The sequence below is a fragment of the Leucopleurus acutus genome (genome assembly GCF_964270905.1).
Source record: "Leucopleurus acutus genome assembly, chromosome: 1".
NCBI lineage: Eukaryota > Metazoa > Chordata > Mammalia > Artiodactyla > Delphinidae > Leucopleurus > Leucopleurus acutus.
Window position 1 is genome coordinate 150,588,680 of NC_139142.1, and position 26,289 is coordinate 150,614,968.

General features: G+C 39.7%; 1 protein-coding gene across 2 annotated transcripts in view; it reads right to left on the reverse strand.

Annotated features, from left to right (window-relative positions):
- GABRB3 (gamma-aminobutyric acid type A receptor subunit beta3) overlaps nt 1-26,289 on the reverse strand; it is a gene marked incomplete at both ends in the record, with an annotated part of 231,486 nt that overhangs the window by 16,225 nt on the left and 188,972 nt on the right. For both annotated transcript variants that reach the window (XM_082846279.1, XM_082846280.1), the window contains 2 exons: nt 16,687-16,824; nt 19,428-19,510. In XM_082846279.1, the coding sequence (XP_082702405.1) occupies nt 16,687-16,824; nt 19,428-19,510 (221 nt within the window). The remainder of the gene's footprint in view (nt 1-16,686; nt 16,825-19,427; nt 19,511-26,289) is intronic.

The following is a 26,289-nucleotide window of genomic DNA, read 5'->3' on the forward strand; positions in this document are numbered from 1 at the left end:
CTGATCAAATGCATATTGTATTGTCACCATAGCATAAACACTTTCATCCTTATTACAAATTACTTATAAATACAATTTTAAAGATCTCCTAATTTTCCATCAAATACATACACATTTATTCTATAGTTTATAAATACATTTTCCTGAATGCAATACATTTAGGGTACTTCCATTTTTACAAAACGTAAGTAATATTCTTAGGGATACCTTTGAGCAGAGTCCTTTCATTATGTTTAAACTTACTGCCTTAGGATGAATGTGCCAAAAGAGGAATTGCTAAGCCAAGGTTGAAGGCTTTTGATACATATTCCCAAATTACTTTGCAAAAGAACCACACAAGCATACATGCCACTATGAGTACTTTATAGAAGTGCCTATCTCATTTTGTAAACATAACAATATTGCATAATATTTCTTTTCTTTTCTTTTCTTTTTTTTTGTGGTACGCGGGCCTCTCACTGTTGTGGTCTTTCCCATTGCGGAACACAGGCTCCGTACACGCAGGCTCAGTGGCCATGGCTTACGGGCCTAGCCGCTCCGCGGCATGTGGGATCTTCCCGGGCCGGGGCACGAACCCATGTCCCCTGCATCGGCAGGCGGACTCTCAACCACTGTGCCACCAGGGAAGCCCCATAATATTTCTTTCTTTTTTTTTTTTTTCATAATATTTCTTAAAAATAACTTTTGTTAATTTCCTTGGGAAAATTTGTCCTTTCAATCACTTTCTTTAATTGATCACTTCCTAAATGTTTGTTTTTCCCCTGATTTTAACTTTATAAATAATCTAATTACACTATTCATTCATCTTTCCCATTTTTTGTTCCTCTTACTGTTTTTACCTATTCATTAAAGTTCTTTTAATACTAATACTTGCTTGTATCCTCTGCAAGCATTTTCCCAGTTATTTGTTTAAAAACCTGAATAGGGTAAAGTGGGGGACATATAAAAACAAGTTTTCTATGTAGTTGAGTCTATCCATTTTATTTTTTTCCCTGTGATTTTTAAAACCTGTTTTTAGGTTTAGATAAGTTCACAATAGAGAGCTAACCACAAACTTATTTTGAGGGTTGGCAATTTGATATGAAGTGAACATGCATGTTGTTGGTTTTTGTTCCACAAACAACTAACCAAGTTTTCCAACACCTCTATGAAATAAAGCTTCTGCTGACATAGATTTGATACACTCTGTTGTTTTATAGTACATTCCATGTCTATGGACATGGACATGGACATGTCCATAGACATGATGTGCCCATGAACCAAGTCAGAGCCCTGCCTGGGCTTTAACACCTCTGGGTCCCCGGCCCCATATGTTTCACAAGCACAGTCATCCCGTGTTCAACAACTTCTAAGGCTTCACATAAAGGTTAAAATAGTCATCCGGGAATTTTAGCTTCTCCAAAATGTTTTCCCAATTTAACATTAGTTTTATTTTCCACCATGTCTCTGCATTAAGCATAACATTTTCTAGCCAAGAAGTATCCTCATTGCCTCAAAATAATTGTTCATATTTCTTGCCTCTGCTGATTCACACCCACTGTTCTCCCCTTAAGAAATGTCTTCTTTTAACCATACTTCAAGGCCTTGGTCAAATGCCACATCTTCCATAAATCCTTTCTTTTTCTTCCCTCCAAGTGTAAGTAATTACCCTCTTATTTTCTTTCCTCTTTAAAGTTATAATTATTAATATTTACCAAGGTAAGCTGTACATACCCCTAGGCAGAGTTTGTGAGGTACTGTATTTTTCATATACTGTCATGCCTAGCTAAATGTCTAAACCATCTCTGTCTATTAATAAATGCATCTGTGTACTGAGAGAAAGAAAGCAGGCATATTTGGTTTATTTATGTGACTCTTCAGCAAGTTTAATACTCAAAACAGTCAGTAACTCTATTAAATATTAGTTTGAAATCCCATAGCAACTTCAACATTTTTTAATAAATTTATTTTATTTATTTATCTATTTATTTTGGCTGCGTTGGGTCTTTGTTGCTGTGCACGGGCTTTCTCTAGTTGTGGTGAGTGGGGGCTACTCTTTGCTGAAGTGTGCGGGCTTCTCATTGCGGTGGCTTCTCTTGCTGTGAAGCACGGTATCCAGGCACACGGGCTTCAGTAGCTGTGGCACATGGGCTCAGTAGTTGTGGCACACAGGCCCTAGAGCACAGGCTCAGTAGTTGTGGCGCACGGGCTTAGATGCTCCTTGGCATGTGGGATCTTCCCGGACCAGGGCTTGAACCCGTGTCCCCTGCATTGTCAGGCAGATTCTTAACCACTGCACCACCAGGGAAGCCCACAACTTCAACATTTTTACTGAAGTAACTTCAAAATCAGATCTTAGTTTGCAGTTTCATGGCAATCTTATGCCTTTACTTGTCATTTGCTATTCTATGCTCCAAATATTTGTCACTATATCCACTCTACTTGGAATTGTTTGATTCCATCAGGATAGACTGGCTCATGTTGTAGTAGCAAAAGACCCCTCAAATCTCAGTAGCTTTACAACAAAGATTGTTTTTTCTTTCTTGTGCTCCATAGCCACTTAGCTTCCTCTATCTGGAAGACAGCTGGACACTGTGGAAGAGGTGCCACACATACTTCCCGTCACATTTCATTGTCCAGAGCAAGTCTCACTGTCAATCTTTATGTCCCTGGAGTAGGACAGTTCAGTCCTCTCCCAGGGAAGTGCAACAAATATTTTTTGAATGATAATGCAATCTACCATATTCCCCAACTTTCCATTTTCTGAGTCAACTTTCTTAACTTTTTCCAAAATGCATCTTCTTTAGGGAAACTGTTCCCTACAAGGCAAATATTGATACTTATGCAATGAAGTACAACAGATACTCTTTTGAGAATACTTGCCCCAGGCAACATGGGGACCAATGATACAATTGCATAGTGAAACACTTGGAAGGTCATTAGTGACCCTGAGAAAGGGAATATTACTCAGATTTCAAAACTATGTATTCACCAAGGTACTCATTAACACAGAACACAGAATTAAGAAAATATACTATTTTCTTATGTATTCTTTAGTAAATACATTCTATTTCTTAAATGTGAAATATACCTTCAAATCAACAAAATTTTTAGGCATTCACCATGTGCCGCCCCCCCAATCCCAATCTCCTAATCCCACAGGTGGGAATGTTAGTGGAGGAAAAACAAAGATGAATAAGAGGATAGTCTATGCTCTCAACTAGCTCCTAATCTGTCAGAGAGACTCATACAGAACTGGCCTCTGTAAACCGCAGGTAAGGGCTACCCTGGATATTCTAGGGCACACGCTTAAGAAAGGTTTCACGGTATCTAAACTGAGATACTACTGGTTGAATAACAGTCTTTACAGGCAGAGAAGCAGAATAGCCTTCAAGGTAAAAGATCCACCAGGGCCAAATGAAGAAAAGCCTTTCAAGATACCATGAGACAGAGACCTCAGAATGTTAATAAACACAAGAATCTTCAGAGGTGTCAAGACCCATTCTTCTAGGCAAAGACTTTTGCCATTTGGTGTGCATCTTCAAGAACACATAGAGTCTTTGTGTAGTTCTGTTAGATAAAGTCCTGACACTGGTACAACAGATGTCCTGATGTATCCTATATCTATGGAGAAACTCCTCAAATGATCATAATAAGTGGCTTTAAAGTTCAGAAGTAGTGAGTCAGCTGCACCAAGACATAACCTTCAAAAGAGCAATAGAAGCTTACAAATTACAACAGAAAGGCACAGAAGCCCTAAAGTCTGTGTGCCAATGCAGATGTGGTCAGGTCCACAAGTAGACGCTGAGTAAAAAGACAAAGGTACAGTCCCTAAATACAAGTGCATTGTTCTGGTTCAGGGCTTCCTTGGTAAAACTATCTATCGAAGATGCTGATCTCAACCCTTTCTCCCCAGATGCACTAAAAGTTGAGGCCAGAAACAAGGCTCTGGATCTCTCATCCAGCCTCAATTAATAGCACTTTCTAAGGCATTAATATTGTTGAAGAACTCATAAAAATGTGGATGCAGAGTATCATGTCACCTTTGCGGAGTGATAAGAGCCACTCAAATGTATCTATAAAGTAACAAGCTGATTTTTTAGCAACTGCAGCAGAGCTGGCCTATGTACATATACCTGTCCCCCTCCACGGCGGCCACCGTGGGGGCTCTGTCACAATGGCCTAGGAAGCTTTGTGAGCTTGGTGCTGTTCTTGGGGTCTTTATGACGCTGTCTCATTTAATATCTACCTTTTTTACTTTATAATACAACCTAAAGTTCAGAATGGTGTTCCTAACTTTCTCACCTGCATTGCTAGTCACCTTAACTAATATATGTTCAAAAATTCCATAAAGGAAAGGAGATATATGAAATAGGAAAGAGAGAAAGAGGAAAAACAAAACTTTTTCAAAGACTGTCTCAACCAGGCAATGATTCTCTTTCTGATCCTCCACAGTAAAGCCAGAATGTTCTATCCTATGACTCTGAAGCAAAGAGCAGGGGCATCTGAGTGATCCAGTTTCAGGCTCAGGGTTTATTTGGGATATTCCTTTAGGAAGCTGGCTACCCTCTCAGACCCTTAGTTTCCTTGTGTGTAAAATTAGGGCAAGAATGTCACAAGTGAAAAAAGAAAAAATATAAATCATACTCCATTGATTATAAACTATTATTCTGCAAAGGAAACCATCAAGAAAATGAAAATACAGTCCACAGAAAGGGAGAAAATATTTGCAAATCATGTATCTGATGAAGAACTTATATCTAGAATATATAAAGAAGGTTTACAAAAAATACAAACAGCCCAATTTAAAAATGGGCAAAGGACTTGAATAGATATTTCTCCAAAGAAGAAATTTACAGTGTCTAGTAAGTACATAAAAGATGCTCAGCATCTTACTTATTAAGGGAATGCAAGTCAAAAACACAATGAGATGCCATTTCATACTATTAGGATGACTACAATAAAAAAGAGAGACAATAACACATGTTGGTAAGGATGTGGATAAATTAGAACCCTCATGATTGCTTATAGAACTTAAATGGTACAGCCACTTTAAAAAACAGTTTGGCAGTTCCTCAAAAGCTTAAACATAGTCATCATATGACCCAGCAGTTGCAATCCTAAGTACATATGTAATGCAAATGACAACTTATGTCCACAGAAAAACGTGTGCATGAATGTTCATAGCAGCTTTATTCCTGATGATCAAAAGGTGGAAACAGCCCAACATTCATCAACTTTATGTATGGTTAAACAAAAAATGATATAGTCATACAATGGAATATTATTCAGCAATAAAAAGGAATGAAGTATCGATAAATGCCACAACAAGGATGAACCTTGAAAACATCATCCTGAGTGAAAGAAGCCAGACATATAGGACCATATAGTATATGATTACATTCACATGAAATGTACAGGATAGGCAAAACCATAGAAACAGAAATTAGATTAGTGGTTACCCAGTGTTAGGGTTGGCAGATTGGGGGAAATGGGGAGTGACTGCTAATGAGTACAGGGTTTCTGGGTGATTAAAATATTTGGAAATTGATTGTGGTCATGATTACAAAACTCTGTAAATACACTAAAAACAATTGAATTATATACTTTAAATGCTTAAATTTTATGGTATGTAAATTACATTTTAATAACTCTGTCATAAGAAAAAGAATACCTACTATGTGTACTTTACCGGAAATTAAATGGCTTAATTCATTTATATCAAGTACCAAACATACTATCTGGCTGCAAATACACACTCAATAAAAGCAAGTTCCTTCTTCCTTTCCTTTCTCTCCTCTGTGGTGACTTCTGTGCTCAAGATTCTGTAATCTAAGCATTTTTACCACTGAGCATATTTTAAAAATTGTGTGGAAGTCTTAAAAGCAATTCCAAAAGATGAAGATAGACGAGAGTTAGTTTTGCAAAGGAGGTGTGGGACAATGAATTTCTGAGGAAATCTGGCTTCTGTAGTGAGACATTTTTCATAGGTCAGGAGCCCTTAAAGGGAAATGATTTCATAGCAATAAGATGAGATAGTTAAGCTCTCCTTTGGCACTGAGAAAGTAAGTTTGCTCTAGTTCTGCCATTTTGCACTGAGAGATTAGTAGTATTTGGCTAGTAAGCACAGGTGACTTGTCTCTAAGTATCCTTCTAAAAACAGTCGATGGGGAAAAAAGAATGGGAATTTGTCTCTGGAATTTAAAAGACAATGAGATATAGATGATAATTCCTTCTTCTAACCTTTCATATAATATTGGCTCTAGACCAATAGTAGATGCTATTTAAAGACCCAATGAGTAATAATTTGATCACAGGGCTTTACTTTAGGAAAAAACTAAAGCACAGAGTTCACGAATGGACTCTAGAGAAAATTAAGTGAATGTATTAAGGGTGTGACATGCAGACTTTTAAAAATTTTGTAATTTGTTTCATAATCATAATTGAAAAGCAAAATAGTATTTTGAAAGTTGATTTTTGAAGAATAGAAAATTCAGGTATCTTAACAGAAATGTATCATCATCATTTATTTTTAGATTCTTTTCTTTTTCTTTCTTCTAATCTTGGCAGAAGTATTTTGAAATGAAGTCAGAATGTATCAGTCCAAATGTACCCCGGAAAAAAAGGAGAGAAATAAAAACATCACATAATTAAAGAGGCATATTAAGTAACTTGTTCTCCATGAATTTATCAAAAATCTCAGTCTTTTGGCTCAAAGAAAATGAAAAAGTTAGGAGTAAATTTCAGATTTGGCAAAAACCATATATACCAAAGTTTGTGGGCCAGCAGAAGTACATTCAAGACGAGTACAAAAGCTGAAGTCCCAATGAAGTGATCCCGTGTCCAGAGTGATATTTAAAGGGCTCTTTGATTGTTAGCTGGATATGCTTGTTGAAATAAATTTAACACAGTATTTCTTTTAACCTAATCCTCTTACTATCTGCCATTGAAGTGCTTTGCTCACATTTTCACAGCTTTGTATTGTTGCAACCAAGGACCCAGATCTCCTGACTTTGAGCTTTACAGCACTTTCCTCAGTAGTACACTATTATGGATAAATGTTTCCTCTCTATAATGTTATCAGAAAAATACAGAATTAAATGATTTATATTTACTGAACTGTGATTATAAAAAATGTATCCCAAATTTTCTTTTTTACTCTCATGTAATTAATAGTCCAAGCTAAATAAGAATTAAATATTGAAACAACTGTAAATTTTTCTGAAAAAATAAAGAGGAGTGAAAAATAAGCTATGGTGTTTGAGTATTGTGGAATAGGTAACCCTTCTATTGGAAACAACTGGGAAAAATGGACAAAACTTAAATACATCTCCTTAGAGGCACTGGAGCGATAACAAGCCAGTAAGAATCTGGGCTAAGGTTTGGGAGAAAAAGTAAACTGGGAGAGGTGAGCTCCATGTTTCAGATAGCTGTAGTTTCTATAACAGAAAGATGAGAAGCTAAGTAGAACATCTGACAGACTCATGGAACAAAGGGAGCAAAAACTGGAGATAGACACCATCAAATAGGGATTCCAAAGAGCTCTGTCCAAGATGTAAAGATAAATCACAAGGATTCAAGCATGCACAAGGAATGAATCTGAACTCAGCATTACCCAAATCCCAGAAAGTAAATGAAGCTTATTCTGGATTGCTAATGCCTCTAGATGCCTGATAGAGGCAAGCATAAATTCTCTCTGAAGAAAGAAAACATCATCATAGATTTTGAATTACATCTATAATTTTCCCATGTACAACACTAGCAGATTAGACACAGATGAAGAAAGAATTGTTGAACTGAAAGATAAACCAGAAGAAAATTTCCAGAGTGAAGCATGAAGAGAAAATAAAAAATTCAGAAAGCAAGGTGAAGATATAGTGACAAGACAGAAGATACAGTGACAAGATCCAATGTTGGAATTGTCAGAATTGAAATTGGAACCCTCGAAGGAGAAAAGCAGAGAGAAAATGGAGGAAAAGCAATCGTGGCTAACAGAGCTCTAAAACTGCTGAAAGACCTCAAGCCAAAGATTCAAGAAGATCTACAAACTCCAAGAAGAATAATTTGAGAGAAAATTATATCTTGGTACATCATAAGTGCCAGTGAAATCAAAACAAAGAGAAAAATTATAAAAGGATCTGGAGGGGGAGGAAAAACAGATTAATTTGAAAGTAGCACCAATTAGACCAACAACTGTCTTCTCAATGGAAACAATGGACACCAGGGAAAATGAAGTCATATCTTCAAATGGAAAAAGAAAAAATGTCAGCCTATCTTTCTGTAACCAGCAAATTTATCCTATAAGAATAAATATGATATAAAGTCATACACAGGTTTTTTTTTTTAAAAAAAAAAAAACCAAAAGAAATTTGACCAGGAGGCTCATACTAAAGAAAATATTTTAAAAATATTCTTCTTTAGGCAGAAGGAAACATTCACAGATAGACTTGGTGGTAAAGGAAAGAATGAATAACAAAGAAGAGAGGATTATTTATAATTACATCTAAGTGAAAATTTCCTGCATCTAATAACAATAATAATATGGTACAGAGTTTAAAATATATATAAAATTATAATACATAATGACAATAGCATATATAAGTCAGAATGAGGAAATATGGAATCCAAATGTACAAAGGCCCCTCCAGTGCTCAGGAATAGGTAAAAATACCATCTCAGATAAATTAATAGAGGTAAAAAAACTTTAGCAAGGTTGTTCAATACAAAATCATTGTGTTCTTATATACCAGCAACAAATAAGAAATTATGTTAAGAAAATTTTACCATCTATAATAACATCAGAAAATATCAAACATATAGAAAAGTTTAACAAAGACGTACAAGTTTTCTACACAGAAAACTCTAAATGTTATTGAGACAAATTAAAGAAGACCAAAATGAGAGATAAAATATATACAGATTGAAAGAATTATAACAAGGTCACTTTTCACTAACTTAACTAATACATTCCCAATAAAAAGCCAAAGCATTTTTTAAATGAAAATTAATGATCTGATTATAAAAGTTTTATGGAAATGTAAAGGGCCAAAAATAATCATCAATAGTAAATAAAAAGAAAGGGAAGGAAGGATCTGCTCTACTTAAAAGCTACAGCAATCCACACAGTGAGGGAAGTGTACAAAGATGGATAAATAAACCCATGGCACAGAATACAAAGTCCAAAAACAGATCCATGCACATACAAACAATTTATGACAAAGGTGTTGCTACAAGCGCAATGATGCTGTGGAAGATAATGAAACTTTCACACCTTTCACCAAAAAATGAATTCCAGGTGGACTGTAGGTCTCAATGTAAAAAGTACATTTTTGTAACACATTATAACCTGTATAAGTTTGCATCCAGAATTTATAAATAACTCCAATAAATTATTGACAGGAAATTCACACAAAAAGACTTGCATAGGTAATTCACAAAAGAGGATCTCCAAAGAGCCATTAGGGAAAGGTGCTCAGTCCCACTAGCACTCAGAGGAATGGAAGTTAAAACCACAAGACATCACCCAACACCCGACAGGTGACTTCCATGTGAAATATTAGCAAGGTCGTTGTGGGGCAAAAGGAACACTCAGGCATTACTGCTATGAATGTAAGTTAGTAAAACCACTTTGGAAAACAGGTTGGCATAATCATTAAGCTTGAACATTCACAATTACACTTTTAAGCATATTCGCAACATTTATGTGAGCACTTATTCACAAAAAAACAAGTACAAAAATGTTCACAGTGGCATTACTCATAAATCTCCACCTGCAGTAGACTGGAAAAATAAATTGTGGTGTATTTACACAGTAGTATAGCAAGGAAAATAAATGAACCATAGCGATACTGATGGATTTCACAAACATAATGTTCAATTAAAGAAGGTAGTCACAAAATAATTTAAACTCTACTATCCCATTCAATAAAGTTCAAAAATACAAAATTAACTATACTGTAACAAGATAGTGGTTTCCTTTGAGAAGGAGGGATGTAAAGAAATTAGGAGGGGTCATAGTGTGTATCTTGGGAGTGCCCACAGCATTCTACTTTTTGACCTGATTTTCCTTTTTTACACGATTTTCATTTTCTGATAATTCACTTAGTACTATATTTATATTTTAAATATTTTTCTGTATGTACACATACAGAAAAGTTATAAAGATTATCCTTAAAGTCATAAAAATCTATAAGTCTTTGTATTAAAAATAAAGCATGAGAAAAATTCTAAACCTTCCTAGGAGTGTCTTGCTTTAATTAATTACATTCTTTTAGAAGGTCCACCAACTTCTGTTTGACAATTTACGTAAAATTTTCACATATTTCTTAATGAATTGAGATCTGTTTGCTTTAAGGTCATTCAACTTGATATTTCTGGCACATCCCAAGTACTTCAGCAACACATGTATATTTATTATGTTTAACTAAGTAGAAATTAGATAAAAGAATGAAAATATTTCCTTTATTGAGATTCTGCTTGAGTCACTGGCTTAATTTCAGTAAGCAGAAAATAATGCTATAATACTTGCTTTGCTAAGTTTTTTTGAAAGACGTTTTCAAACCCCAACATTTAAATAATTATGGCATGCCTATCTAGAACAGGTTTAAAAGCTAAGTTCAGTAAAAATTTCCCAAAGCTTGTATAGAAGGACAATATCTTTTCAGGTTTCAATCAAAAGATTTCAAAGACTAATCTCAACTTGCACTTATTTTTAAAAATACATTTTCAGTATTTTCTGAAATTCAACCATAAACCACTAATGAGTCATAGAGAACTAGATCACACTTTAAAGTAGAAATCTGTGAACTGCAGTAAAAACATACTTTATTTGTAGGGTTAAAGCAGAAATGAAACATCAGGTAATCTCACATCTAGGTGACAGCAAGCTGCTCCCTTCTTTCATTATTTCTCTTTAATCTGGTCTCCCTTTTCCTTCTTGGAAAGACTTCCCCATGTGTGTTTTCAGGTTTGGCTTAATTCTATAGACTGTAGGTGCTAAAGAATGATCTGAGTATTCACTTTATAAACTCTTTCCTTAAAAAATACAGCTGCGAATCAAGAAGGAATATTGGTAATAGATTCAGGACTTTCCAAGAAATCCAGTGGATTTAAATAGTCAATGATATACCACGGATCTAATGAAAGATTTCTTTTTTCTCTTCTCTGTTTGACTTTCAAGCAGAATCTGTAATTGAGGTTTTGGTATTTTGTGGGAATCCTGAACATATGGTTATGAACAAATGAATTAATTCAGAAGATTTTAAATGAATGCCAGATATATAAGAGAGTGAGAGTAATAACATATGACAATTGATAGAGGAATGATACAGTCAGACTGTGACTCGAAGCTTTTCAAAGGAAAAGGATAATTGGCAGAGATGCTCAAGGAAGGCCAATCAGAGATGTTGGTCTTTCAACTGTCCATTGATGAATGTACTGGATATGAATAGAAAAAAGAGGAAGAGAATACATCAAATGTGGGCTGTAATAGGAGCAAAAGTCTTTAGGCAGCATGCAGGAGTGAGTGGAGGAGAGAAGAAGAGATGAATGCAGCAACTAAAACAAAGCTTTGTGTTGGGGATGTTTATGAGCTAAACTGAAGAGGAGAGGTTAGAGCTAGATGTGGATCCACGGTGAAGGAGACTGGATTCCTTGCTGCTGCAGGCAAAGGCAAGTCATCACAGGTTCTGGAGCTGAAAAGTGGCTTCATGAAAACAGTGTTGCATGACCACTATTTACAATAGCCAAGACATAGAAGCAACCTAAATGTCCATCTGTCCACAGATGAATGGATCAAGAAGACATGGTAATCTATCTATCTATATCTATCTATAGATATCTATCTATCTATATATATATCTACATACACACACACACACACACACACACACAATGGAATATTACTCAGCCATAAAGAAGAATGAAATAATGCCATTTTCAGCAACCTAGACCTAGAGATTATCATACTAAATGAAGTCAGACAGAGAAAGGCAAACACCATATGATATCACTTACATGTGGCATCTACAATATGATACAAGTGAACTTATTTACAAAACAGAAATAGACTTACAGACATAGAAAACACACTTATGGTTACTAAAGTGTAAAGGGGGTAAGGGAGGGACTAATTAGGAGTCTGGGATTAACAGATACACACTACTACATACAGTCCTACTGTATAGCACAGGGAACTATATTCAATATCCTGTAATGAGCCATAATGGAAAAAATATGAAAAAGTATAAATATATAACTGAATCACTTTGCTGTACACCAGAAACTAACACAACATAGTAAATCAACTATACGTCAATAAAAAAAGCAAACAGTGTTGCATGGCTACTAATTTGCCAGCAAAATGCAGGATGGACTGGAAGGCAGAGGCGCATTTCTTGCCATGAAGGATTTCTGGACATTGGATGAATCAATTCTAGGTCTCTGGATTAAGAATTTGGAGGCCTCCAATCCCGACATCCGTTTTAGAAACTTGCATAAAAGCACTGGTCATCAAGAATGTACAGCCCATAGGGACTTCCCTGGTGGCACAGTGGTTAAGAATCCACCTGCCAATGCAGGGCACACGGGTTTGAGTCCTGCTCCGGGAAGATCCCACATGCCGTGGCACAACTAAGCCCATGCACCACAACTACTGAGCCTGCGCTCTAGAGCCCGCGTGCCTAGAGCCTGTGCTCCGCAACAAGAGAAGCCACTGCAATGAGAAGCCCACGCACTGCAACGAAAATAGTCCCCCACTGGCCGCAACTAGAGAAAGCCTGCGTGTAGCAACAAAGACCCAACGCAACCAAAACTAAATAAATAAATTAATTAATTAAATTAAAAAAAAAGAATGTACAGCCCATTAATACTGGAAAGTAAGGGAAGGAATGACACAGATGCCGTGGACAGGCACAGTAGACATTGTTTGTCATCCCAACAGCTACACGCTGTGTAACAACCCTTATAACATTAATATATAAAAGTATGGAAAATAATCATTTAAATAAAGCTTAAAAATATTAGTTTTTAAAATCTTTGTCAAAAAAATGTATCAGGGTTTCCTATTTGTCAGGAACCTTGTGGATTAATTTCTGTCCTTTCTAGCTTTACTGTGTAAATTTGGTCAAATCATTATCATTCTTGAACATCAGTTTTCCTATACTTTAACTTGGGCTAATTTGTTTGTCAAGTACCAGTCTCCCAGGGACATTAGTGAAAAATCTCGAACACAAGGTGCTATGAATTATAATGTAGCACGCCATTGTTATTGTTAGAAATCACAGTGAGTAATAAAGTTTTACTTCATTTTCTTTTGAGTTGTAAGGGGATCGAATTATTTTTTCCAAATCCTATTTGCTGAGTCATGGCAGAAATGGAATAATTATTGTTGAGGTGAACTAACTCAGTTATTTCTTTAAAATGCACTCATGGAACAAAGTTCCCTCCTTCTAGGCAAAGGCATACTTAATTTCCTCCCCAGGTACAAAGAGGTTTTATGTGGATTTTTCTTTTTAAAACATCATATTTTAGTACATTAAATATTTGAACATATAATGTTATTAATTTATATAGTATCTCTTTTGCAGAAACAATTCATTTGATTAGGGTTGAATACATACTTAGTAATGACAGTCAAACTTCCTCTTGTAATTCAACAACCATGCAGTTTTCAAACTATTGAGTGGGCTAGATGCTGGGATATGTATTAGGGATACAAATATGAACCCCAAACAAGCCCTATTCTTAAGAAACCCTCAGACAAGCAATTAGGAGTCAGTTACATCATGCTCAATAATCCAGGAGAATAATGTCATACATTTTCTAATATTTAAAGCTCTGGGCAGCCACTGGAGTGTCTATTCTCAGACTCCTCAAAATATGTCTCATTCCTGGACCCACACAATTTAATTAATGAAAGCTAATCAGTGCTCACCCTATTCTAGGCTCTTTATTTATACTAACTCATGTAATCCTCTACAATCCTACCAAATAGATATTATCAATGTCCTCTTTTTCTCAGAGAGATCACCATAGGTCACCCTGCTAGAAGGTTCCAGAGTCTGGACTTAAGCTCTGGCAGTTCTGGCTCCAGGGTATGAGTCTTTAAACCTTGTACATACTGTTTCTTGAACTCGAGCTCTCTTATTGTGGTTCAATTCCCACTAAACACCCCACTAGGTAAGAGGCTACCTGATGTCATCCAGGGCACACTGCTGAATGCTTGCAGGCTGTGAGCAGTCCCACTGGACCAGACACTCCCTGTTCCCTCTCTGACCCAGGGTTCAGCCGCATGCCTAGTTCATGCCAGCCATTGAGTGAATATTCACGACTCCTTTTGTATGTATTCCCTGCCCTGCAGCCTGCAACCTCATGTTACCCAGGAGATGGATTAGGACTCTACACCTTGGGAAACCACAGCAAGACGCCATTCACAAGGTCCTCAAAGAGGCAGGACAAGGGGGAGGTGGGCCAGCCACAGAATTTCGCTTGCATGACCCTGAGAAGGAGCATCTCCAGAAACCTCCAGAGTGTTGTGTCTTTCCTAATCCCCTTTCTGAGAATCCTCTTTCAGGCTACAGAATCCTTCAGTCCAGTTTACTGATTGAAATCTCATTAACTCAGAACACTTGTGTAAAGGAAAATAAATTAGTATAATATTTAATTTTGAAATAGTTTTGTAACAATGTGGCTTATGACCTTTTTACATAAGTAAGCAAATTAGAATAATTTTAAAGCGCAGGGTCTTTGAAGGATGGGAGGTTTATAACTGACTGATACGGAGCTCCTGGTGACACCCTGCGAATGCAGAAACTCGGTGAGCACAGAAAAGAGGACTCAACGCTGCATTCTGAGGGCATGATCTTGTGTATCTTCTCCGGATGTGTTTAGGATATGTTCTGCCATACACATAGTTAAAAGAAAGACAGAGACTGCACCTAGAAAAAAGTGGCTCCAGTGCTTTTTGAGCAAGAGGATTCAGGAAGGCCATTCTATGTGGTTGCAGTTTCCCATGGAAGCACCACACCCTCCACAGACGCCTCATCAGGCTTTCAAGGAGGGTGCATGAAAATGCAATAAAAGGGCCTCCTGGCAGTGCCCTAACAGCCCTATCTGCAATCTTCTAGACAAAGGCAGGCATGGGCAGGACTCCTATACCAAGACAAGACTATCCCTGCGTTCTGAGCAGACCTCTGCTCACATCATTTGGAGCATGGAACAGTTTGAAATCCAGTTTTAAAAGCAATAAATCATTTTCTGCAACACATCACAGGGCAGTTTTCTTGGTTGTGGAAACTATTCCTTAATGATAAGCCCATGTGCCTTTTGGCCTCACCACCCACCCAAGGTGAGCACCTCCGTGCGTACTCTACAGAGACTGCAAGCACATTTGCAGGACGTCTTGCAACACAGGAGAAGGTGGCACCGCCATGAAGATGGACCTTAAACATTCTGTCTCTACTTGCACGTCCCTTCGTTCTTGAGGCTGAGGTAGAGAGGAGAGAAATTGGCCCAGTGCGGACTGGCTGCATGTCCGCAGCATGGCAGGCATCCCACAAGGAGGGGATGGGGAGTGGGGTCAGCCGTGCCCAGGACAGGCCTCTCTTATGGGAGGGGTCTCCTTGAAGTCGCAGGCACTGGTGGTCAGTGCAGCACTGAAGGAATGCAGAGCTGTCACCTAAGCCAACCTGGGGAGGCAGTGTGTGGGCAGAGCAGGGGCCAAACCTTCACAGAGGAAGAGCATTTCGATTAAGCTGAAGAATGAGTAGAAGGTGGCCATGTGAAGAGATTCAAGGTGGCCATGGGTCACAGGCATTCAAGCTAGAGGCTACAGGCAGAGAGTGCAGGCCGCAGGCTTCATGAATGCTGGCACAGGACCAGGGCTAACCACCACCCACTTGGTGTGGTTTAAGCTACATTGTCAGGAGAAAGCCAAGATGGGAGATCCCAGCTCTGCCCTCTTGAGAATTCTCCACCCAGAGTTTGTGGTCTTTAGAATACCCTACACTTTACAGAGCGCTTTTGTTTATTCTCTCAGCTACAGCACAGCATTCAGTAAGAACACCGAGAAAGCACTTCCCATTGTGAGAGACATGGTTGGATCTTAATAAAACCTCAGCAAGTTCAGACAGGAGAGTAGAAGATAACTACTCTGTCTTTGGACAGTTGAAACAAAGATGACAATGAAACCCAGGCCAGGGCAGCCTCCCAGATGATATTAGGAGCAGATGACCATGTCTGAAGAGGCATCACTAACTGCAGGTGCCCAGGTTCCTGGACCAGGGCTGACTGCCAGCCCAGAAGTGGGGAGAAGGTCTCTTACTTTTGACAGCACAGCACTTGCCTCCTCAGGTCTTCCTCCCTCTCCTTCCTTCCTGCCTCCAAGGCCATCAGTGGCCTCTTGTCTGCCCAGAATGAAAGCTGCTTATGTTATCAAACAAGGGTTGGTTAAATTCACCCTCAGTCTTTTAACTTTTCAATAACCAGTACAGAGAGCATCTCCTGGTCAGGTGCTCCTTCCTACCCATCAAAGCTTATCCATCCCCTCTAGATACAGAGAAAAGGGTAGAGAAAACGATGAAATATTGATGATAGTCCTTTTTTGGTTGACTCAGCACTGTGAATCAGCAGCAGCATATTTCACAATGATAGCATCATGGCCAGGCAGCCAGTATCTTTCCAGGGAGTATGAGGGGATGCAGGACTCACCTGTGGCAAAGACAACATTCCTGGAGACCAGACGATGCTCCACGATGGAGAACTGTGGGAGCTCAATTCTCTCCACTCCAGTAACAGCCTTATCACCACCGCGCCAGTAAAATTCAATGTCATCTGTGGTGTAGCCATCTGCCAGGAGAGAGAAGCAAGGACATGGCAGAAATGAAGCATTATTTTGTCTAAAGAAACTGTCACTAATAAATGGAAGTAACAGCTTGCCCATGTTTGAAGTAAATTTGTTTGATGTGCTTGTCTATGAAAAGAAGCATCATCAAAGAACTAACTTTCGAATATTCTCATGTTACCTCTGCTGTCCGATTTGAACCAGGCTGAGAAACTGTGGAGGTAGAGTGCTCTGACCAAAGTTCTGTCTGCAAAGCCTAATTGTAGGGCTGGCCTCGACTTTGCACATAAATGAATTAAAAACATATTCTTAGCACTGAATAAGATAGTTGGAAGAAAAAGTAAGAACTTGAGTATGAAGAATTCTAGAAAGGCAGCTCTCTCAAAAACTATTAAAAAGTTAAAACACTGAGGGTGAATTTGACCAATCAATGTTTGATAAAGTCAGGCATTTTTGGATGGTGTCATGAGGTGTTCCTGGCCATGAGCTTGGCCATCCTTAGAAACGCCTTTTGTAGGGACCCTCTTGGCCCTTAGAGATTTGAGCAGTGGTCTCAGCAGAAAGAGCAGTGGTCATTTGCCAGATTATAGCTCCAAAGCCAACTCTTGGCATGGTCTCATGCTCGCTCGGTAATTAATCAATGCTTCCCGAGAATGACTAAATAGGACAATAGTGTCTGATGTTATTTGTAGCACCCAGGAGTCTTCTAAAGAATTAGGTCAACTCTAGCGGTAAGGAAAATTAAAACTCACACCTGTAGAAAAGTAGCCTATGAATATAACAGACTTTCTGATTTGAACATATAACACAACAAGAGGCAGATACTAAATATCTGACGTTAGACAAACAAATAGACCAAAGCTGTGGGGATGACTGCCCCCCACAGCCCCTGCTGGCTCCCTGGTCCTGTCTGCTGTCCTACCTCCAGGATCACGGTGGGCACACCTTTTGTCTCTGCCCTTCCCTCCGACTGCCTTACACTCCATTCTCACCTGGTGGCCACAGCGATTGCTAATAAAACACACATCTTACCAAGTCACTTTTCTGCTTAAAGCACTCAAATGTTTCCCAATGCAATTAGCAAAACAAGTCCAAAGTCCTTAATAGGACCCCAAGAACCCACAGGACTGGTCCCTGTGTGCGTTGTTAAGTACACCCACGCCCACTCCCTTGCCCACCCAGTCCAGTCCCTCTGGCCTTCTGGCTGTAGCTCAGATCAGCATGCTGTGCCCAGTGCTTACATGCCCCACAGCGGGACATCCAGATCTTCAAGTGGCTAACTCTTCCATACATTTGCATCTTGACTTTAATAAAAACTTTTGCACACGTGTGTAGTCAGGTCACCAGAAAACTGGGAGAATCCCTCTTCTGTTCAACTGCTTTAATCGTGAATTCTCTGAGGGGGAGGGACCTCACACACTCTGAGGAAATCTCTTTGACAACGGACCTTCCTGCCCATCCTCCACCTTGGTTAAACATCAAGGAAACAGAATCTACACTCTTCAACACCATTCACTATGGCTCACAGTTGGAATAGGAGCTGCTTCCTCACTTAGATCCCAAATTTGCCTTGCTGAAACTCTCATCAACTCATTGGAGTTGTGTCCTCTGGCCACACAGAATCTACTTAACTTCCTAAAGTAGCCCTTCAACTATTGGGAAACCATCATCTTTCCCCTGAGCCTTCATACTAAATATACTATGCATCATGCCAGATGATCTCACGTCCCTCACCTTCTGAAAGCACAGCTCTCAGAAAGCAGGGCCATGATGCCGTGTGAAAGTGAGGGGCACAGTGAAGGGTCTAAACTCTGGCCTGCCACCAGTGCAGCTTCCCAGTGTGTTCATTCACCAAGGCATTCACTTCTCACTATACATGCATCGAATGTGCTGCAAAGTAAGTCATTTGCCATCCCCCCAAAATTCAATACAAATACCGACAACCTGAAATCCAACTGAGGCTAATGATAAACCAGTCTATGGTGGGTCAGGAGAAGACACAACGGCAGCAGCCATATCCGGATATGCCAGGGTTGCAGGTCAGGGAGCAGGACATTTTCTTCTTAGACTACGTGGCTGCAGCTCTCGTCCCTCGCAGAGAAGTATCACTCAACACTGAATTATCAATAAGGCATCTGAATACTCTTCAAACTGAAGAAAATTGCCAAGATGTAGAAATAGTTGGCTTGTAAAGCTGAGCTCCTAATGGGAAATGAGGTTTACTCCAACTGCAGAGGGTCCCAGGAGTACAGCCACTTGTGCCTGATGAAGCACATTGAGAGGGACCGCCTCTCGGCGTCTGCTCTCTTCTCACTGAAGGGGTCGAGATGAAGAGCATCTGTCTTCTTTTATTTCAGCATAGCAAACAGACTCTCTTAGATCAGAGTGGAGGATTCTTTTATACTGAGCCTCTGTCTCTGTCTCTCTCTGTCTCTTTCTTTCTCTTGCCCTCTCTCTGTCATGAAAGTGATATTTGCAGAGTGGAGGATTAAACCTCTAATCTTTAGGATAGTTAAAAACTATGTCAAGAAAATTATATATGCCATGCCAAATAATGATAAAAAGGCCTAAAACACAAAGTGGATGAAAAAGAAATACAGATACACACAGCTTTCAATCTCCAGAGTGCAGTTCTGCTCATCCAAAGGGTATCTTCTCAGGTCCATCATGCATGCTGCGGTCGTGGTGATTCTGAAACACACAGAGTGAGGGCAGATATTAAAGATGGGATGAGAAATACAGCAGAAAAACTGCTTCTAGATAAACACTGAGTAACCCTCAGGTAGGACCCCTTCCCCAAAGCACACCTGATTAAACATATTTCATGATATATACTAAATGGACAAGTTTTCATTATACTGTAGGTCAGCTTTATCCAAAAAAGCAGTACATATATAATTACAAAATTATTCATGCAAACTTGTTGACTTTGGATAATCAAGGGAAGAGAAAGGGGCTTCTTAGGAAGCTCTTGTCTTCAATTTTTATTCTGCCTCATTGTCTAGTGATGCTCTAACTTTTGTAGCACAGAGAAAACTTACCTATGGTAACAACATTGATTAGATTACAATTTAATTCTTTGACTTTCAGTGTGAAGTGTTCAAGTAGCTCCCAATCCACAGGCTGCACTCTGGAAATGTGAGCCAAGCTTCTATTTGATTCTGTTTTATTATATATGCCTCTTGGGCTAATGTTCCAGGGCTTTTCACCACAGGATCATCTACCTTTTCAAAGAGAATATTTGGCTTCTATGTTATTGATTATGAATGAAAACTTGGGTTAGCTTCCCTTGAGGTCAGCTGCAGCCATGGAAAGAATTTATATCGTGGCCTAAGGACAGTTAAGCCTCTGCCGTGCAATGGTTAAACCCACTGTACATGGAGATAAAACACTTCCAGAAACGTCAAGTTCATTTCCTACTCTGCCGAAAGCCTCATTTTAGGGAAACCAACCTACCCAAAGCCTCTGTTGAAAATGCAACGATTAGGCTACCATGTTTTATTCTCTTTCTCGAAATCCCACCCCTTCTGCACCACAGTCCAGGCTAACCAGACTGGGCTGGGTCCCTGAATCAAGCACAGCCAACCATTAGTTGAACAAGAATATAGGATGTGGCCTGAGTTAAAAGGCAGAATGGAGCTAAAGGGATTCTCTTCCATGAGAATGAATTAAAGATGAGAATGGAGCCAAACTTGCAAGTTCATGAATTAGAGGCTTGTGATGCCATTTTCAAACTGGAGAGTCAGGCATGAGAAAGCATAACAGAGGTGAAGACAATGCAGAGTTGATGGTTCAGGAAACAGCAGAGCTAAGCCTGGGCCACAGCACACAGCCTTGCAGGACATGGACGACACATCTCAGGGAGCAGCATCTCAGAGCTGATGTGGAAGATGTGTAAATGGCGGCCCGGGCTGTGCTCATTAAATGGTGAATCCTAAGAAGGAAGAAGTGAGAATGTCTTCTCCTGAGATCCCTAGATTTACCTTGAAATCCCAGCCACATTCTAGACTCCACCCTTCTCGAAGCCCAGTATTGAGCTTTCTATAGACAGCCTTCCATGTGAACATTCACAACAAACCTCCTACCACTCAGGCAACATGAGCAAGTTCTGCTCCAAAACACCCATCAGACACCAGTCATGTGCTAATTATGTTGGGCTTGTCTCACTGAACCTAAGTGCCAGTGCTAAAGGAATAGGAGTAAAGCATGTCCTTCTATTAGCATTGGGTTAAGCAGCAGGTTGAGGAAAGTTCTACTTTTCAATGACTGCGAAGAACAGTGAGGGAAAACGTCAACCTATTTGCCAATCATGGGACAACGCTAATTTTTTCTTTGCAAATAGCATGCAAGTGCCGTGCAGACATATGCTATAAGATCCACACCAATGATGAAACTGTGTCCTTTCCAAATGTCATAACACTTCCAATTATCATTCCAAAGAGTGGATTACATTCTATCCAAAGTCAACACATAGCTCTTTGGTATATTTTTCTACATCATCTGACTTCCTAGCCAACTGAAGAACCAGCCTCACACTTTGAAGTTCTGGCATGTTTTATGGCAGGTTGTCAACCCAACATCCATACAAGATGCCTACAAGGCAAAATTAGAAGAAAGTTCTGCTAAAATTACAAATTTTTGTAAATAAGAGAAAAAGATCTCTACTGGAAATGTTCAAATTTTTAAATTTTCCTACATGTTTTAGTACCTATTCACTTGAAGACTCAGTAACTGAGATTACCATTTTTTGTTTGTTTTTCCTTATTTATTCCCAATTATCATCATTAAAATACATGCACACAAGTGCACACACACACACATCCAAATTGTTTGGAGACTCACATGTATTGTGATATTATGTAGAGTGTTTCATAGGAATCATTGGAACTGGGAAGCATGAAGCTAGTAGAATTGGTGAGTACCTTTAGTACAGCTGTTGTCCTGTCTTCTCATTCTGGTATCATACTGGCTATCATATGGAGCCCTATTCCTATTGACTTGAGGAATAAGGTATAGACATCTATGTGCTACTCTTCTTCCTATGGAAGAAATACACAGAAAACCCTCTTATGGTGGAAAGTAAGTCATAAGAGCCTACTCATGACACAGTGGAAGAAGGAAAGAGGTCCTTTTGCCACTGGGACAGAAAGGTAAGAAAAAAAGAAAGGGGGTAATAAAGAGATCGAGAAGGGGACAGCAGGCCAGAACCCCTCCCCGAGCCACAAGGCCATCATCCACATTGGCTAAACTCATGACAGGTTTGGGGACTGGACCTTCTGAGTGAAATGACCAAATTTTGCACCCCTGGGACTTTGTAGAAACCATAGGAGGGTATTTCATAGCCTGCAGAATGAGAACTCAAGCCTAGTTAATGGAGATGCACCAAGGGCAGGGAAGCCCCAGTGACATTAGAGCTCTAATTGCATAATCCCCAACACGCACACGCTCACACACACACCTTTTGTATTTTTTTCTAATCAATTTTATTTGTCCTGAGAAAAGACTTTAACCAACTTCTAGCTCCACTTCCATCTGAAAGCTGAGAATTCCACTCCTATTTCTAAGAAATAGTGGTGAAGTCAATAAGAAATATTGCGTGAGGAATTCTCTCCAGTAGATCCATTGTTTTCAGTCGTAGCATGCAGTCACATCTGAACTTTATGTAAGGCTGGTTGTGAGTTGGCTTTGGGCCCAGCTCCGTGCTCAGCCATTGAATACTCATGCATTTAATCTCACAACAACCACATTGTAGAGGTATTGTTATTCTTCCCATTTTGCAGATGAGCAAACCAAGGATCAGAAAGAGTAAGGAGGTCGGCAACATTTACAATGCTACTGGAAGGCACATGTGGCATTCAGATCCAGGCAGCCTGAATCCTGCACTCACTCATCTACCTCCTTGACACCTCTTCTGCCTTAAACTACAAAATATATTCAACTTTTAAAAGCCTACTCAGGGAATGAGGTTCTCGTTTTCAAAGAAGAGCGAATTCAGTAGAGAAATATGTTATATATATGTGTGTGTATATATATATATATGATATATATGATCACACATATATATACACACAGAGATCATATACATGTATATGTCTCATATGTATGACAAATTGGAAATATACTACGTAAGGGGAGAAAATAAATATTTTAAGGCTACACTTGCTGCAACAGCAGTGATATTTTGCCCATTGTGGAATAGGGTAGAGTTTAGTAGGTAGTCCTGCTATTGTAAGTGATATATCCCTAAAGATATGTTTAAGAGTCAAAAGTATGAAAATTCGAGGAATAAATGTGAAGTTTATAAGGGCAGCAACATCCCAACAAGTTTAAAATCCTATTATGAGACACCTGCCATCTTTGGACACCATCTAGAAACTACTCCTGGGAAGAACAGCTTTTAGCAGGTCAAAGGGTTCTAACTTTGTCTCAGTTATATCAAGCTTATGAGATCTACGTTGGTATCAGCACTTCCATTTTAAAATTTCCACCAATTAAAAAGAATATTAACGGCAGACGCAAACTCTTTGTGTCATCTCACAAACACAGATTTCTCCACAGACCGCCTGGAGAGGCTGTGGTGGAAATATCGCTTTTGGCTGCTCAGGAACACAGCTACTAGGTGGTGGTAGTATGCCTGCTTGTCAGCCGAGGTACGACACTGCTCTCTCTCTGTCCTTGCTGGGAAAGGGGGACTCCGAACTGAGCCTGGGACCCACGCTTACAGTGAATCACAAGGCAATGCACACACTCTCTTCCCCACTTATACGAATATTTTAGATTCATAGTAAATACCAGAGAGAACAGAGGTTAAAATGTACCTGACTAGCTTTCTCAGAGGCCTTGTAGAACTAAAGTATCTCAGCCCTGCTATCTCTCCTTTCATCACCCATTTTAGTATCGTCATTACACTTAGGACCATCTACCCTTGGAATGTCCTTCCATTTGTTGACTTGCAGGCCCCTTGCTTGTCCTCTGGGGACACTGGAGCAGGGCTTGGTCCCCTGCAGTCATAAGTGCCTAGAGCCGCAGCCACATGCACATGGCAGGTGTCCTGGACTAACAGACATCGTGGAACTCAAGCAAAATGTGGAAAAGAGGTGGCTTGGCCCTTCTTGGTTTCAATCCCCCAAATCAAAGAGCCAGAGGGGATACCCACCCTCCTGCAAGCACTCCCAGCAGATCTGACTTTGAATGTTTACTGACCCCCTGAGAGCCTCCCTGGGCTCACTGGTCAATATGCTTGGATGATTATATTCCAATAAAGATGTTAAAAAAATAAATAAAAAATTCCATTATGTACAAAAAAAAAGAAAAGGTGCTTGGATGACGCTCTATGTGCTGACATCCTGGTGGTCTCTGAATCCTTCGGCTGCAGAATGAGTCCTTAGCAGGCTGATGTTAATGCCCATAAGCTTTACAGTTTCCATGGCTGTGAGGACTGCAGCAAAATGCAGCCATAGGCGGAGTTCTGGCCCTTTGATCACAATCTTGTCAAACTAGCAGGACCGGGAGCAAGTTAGCAGCACCTCCTGTGTGACTTCTGGCTTGTACTGGGGATGTCCAAATGTCCGAGAACCCTGGGCAATGGTTGTTACCCATGGCCCCAGAACAGCAGCACACCTGGGGTACTGCCTTACAGGTAATCACTTAGCCCTCTGCAACTGCTCTCAGGTAACTTACACTCATCTCCATTCCTGGCTTCACCCCAGGTGTACCAGGCAGTGGAGGCATCTATCATTTTTCCACGAATAGAAATTCAGATGCTAGGATTAAGGACCTAATCGAATAATTCAGACTGACCAAGCATCCTTCTAAAGCAAGTGCTTATTATTCAATGTGGAGAGGGCACAGGACATAAACCAACATTGAAGTTGCCCCAGTTTTTGTTTTATTTTACAATAAATATAAGATACACGCACAGAAATGTCCAAAGGCCTCTGCTGTGCAGATTTGTTGAGGATGTTGCTGGGAAAATTGCTGTAGAAAGTTGATTGTGTTGGCAATCATCTTCATCTTCCCCAGTATCCACTCTCTTTGCCATGTCATTTGCAGCTCTTCTCACTAAAGAGGAGCTGTCTGCCCGCTTCTGAACATGGGCCAACTTTGTGCCTTCCTTTGTCCGATAGAATGTGTGTACTAACAGTCCCAAGATTAGCCTCCAAGAGACATTCTGTGTTTCTGGTCCCCTTGTACTCCTGCCTTTGCTGTGAGAAAATCATGCTCATATAAGTCTGCTGGTTCTAGGAGGAGTACGGACATAAGGGGCAGAGACCACCCATCCCTGGGCCTGTGGGTGAACCAGCCAGAATCTGCAGAGGTGCTGATTAATCACTCAGATTCACAAGCAATGAGCACTCATTATCATTTGACATTGAGGCTTTCCAGCTGTTTGTTACGCAGCAATGTTGTGGGCATAGATAACAGATACAACAATCAATGCAAGTAACTACACACATAGAAAAGCATAAATTATCTTATAAATAAATGGACATCACAACCTGATACTTCTCAGGGGTGCCATAAGATAGCAAAGCCCTTAGCAGATAGTATTTTCCTACAACGGGAGCATTTACTTCTGGATTTCAGCATAAATCCACTAGCATTGTAGGAACATAAATCTTGGTGAAATGAGTAGTCACATTAGGCATATGAGATGGGCCACCTCCTGATTTTCAAACAATATGGTGATAAAGCAATTCAAAGGCCAAAACCAGCAATAATGCTAAAAACCAAAACCAAAAGAAAGCATGTGCCAGATCCTCAAGCACCTGACAGGAACAGAAATGTCAGGGTGGATGACTGAGGGAGTCTCAAGGAAAATACTTAGGTTCAACTCTCTAAGAGGAAGGAAGGAAATATTTTGAAAGAATCAAAAAAGTACTTTGAGATTTTGAGTCTCCCCAACCATCTGGATCTAATGATGGTACTTGGGAGGTATGTGTGGGGTTTATTATCTAGAAAGGTAGCCACTAGCCACATGTGCCTATTTATAATTAAATTCTAAATTAATTAAAATGAAATAAAATTAAAAATTTAGTTCCTCTAAGGCACTAGTCAAATTCCAAGTGCTCAATAGTCACCTATGGCTAGTGGCTATTGTACTGGATGGTACAGATTTTAGAACATCTTCATCACCACGGTAAGTTCCATCGGAAAGGGTGAGAAACAGCGTGAGCCAGACAGGGTGACAGACCTGGCCCTGCCTGCTAATGCAGCTTGCCAGCTCTTCTCCCTCCCTAACTCTCTCTCTCCTCTCCTTTCCCCCCCCCTCCCCTTCCCTCTCCCCCAGCCTCCTTCTCCCTCCGGCCCCCTCGCCACCATAGCTTTACAGGACACACTCCCTAGTTGAAAGTGGTTGGACGACAAAGTCAAATGCACACAACCTATCACCTCAAAGAAAAGCCACTGCAGCTAGAGGCAGATATCCACAGGGCATGGAAACAAGCAGGCCAGAGTAGAAGGTGTCATTC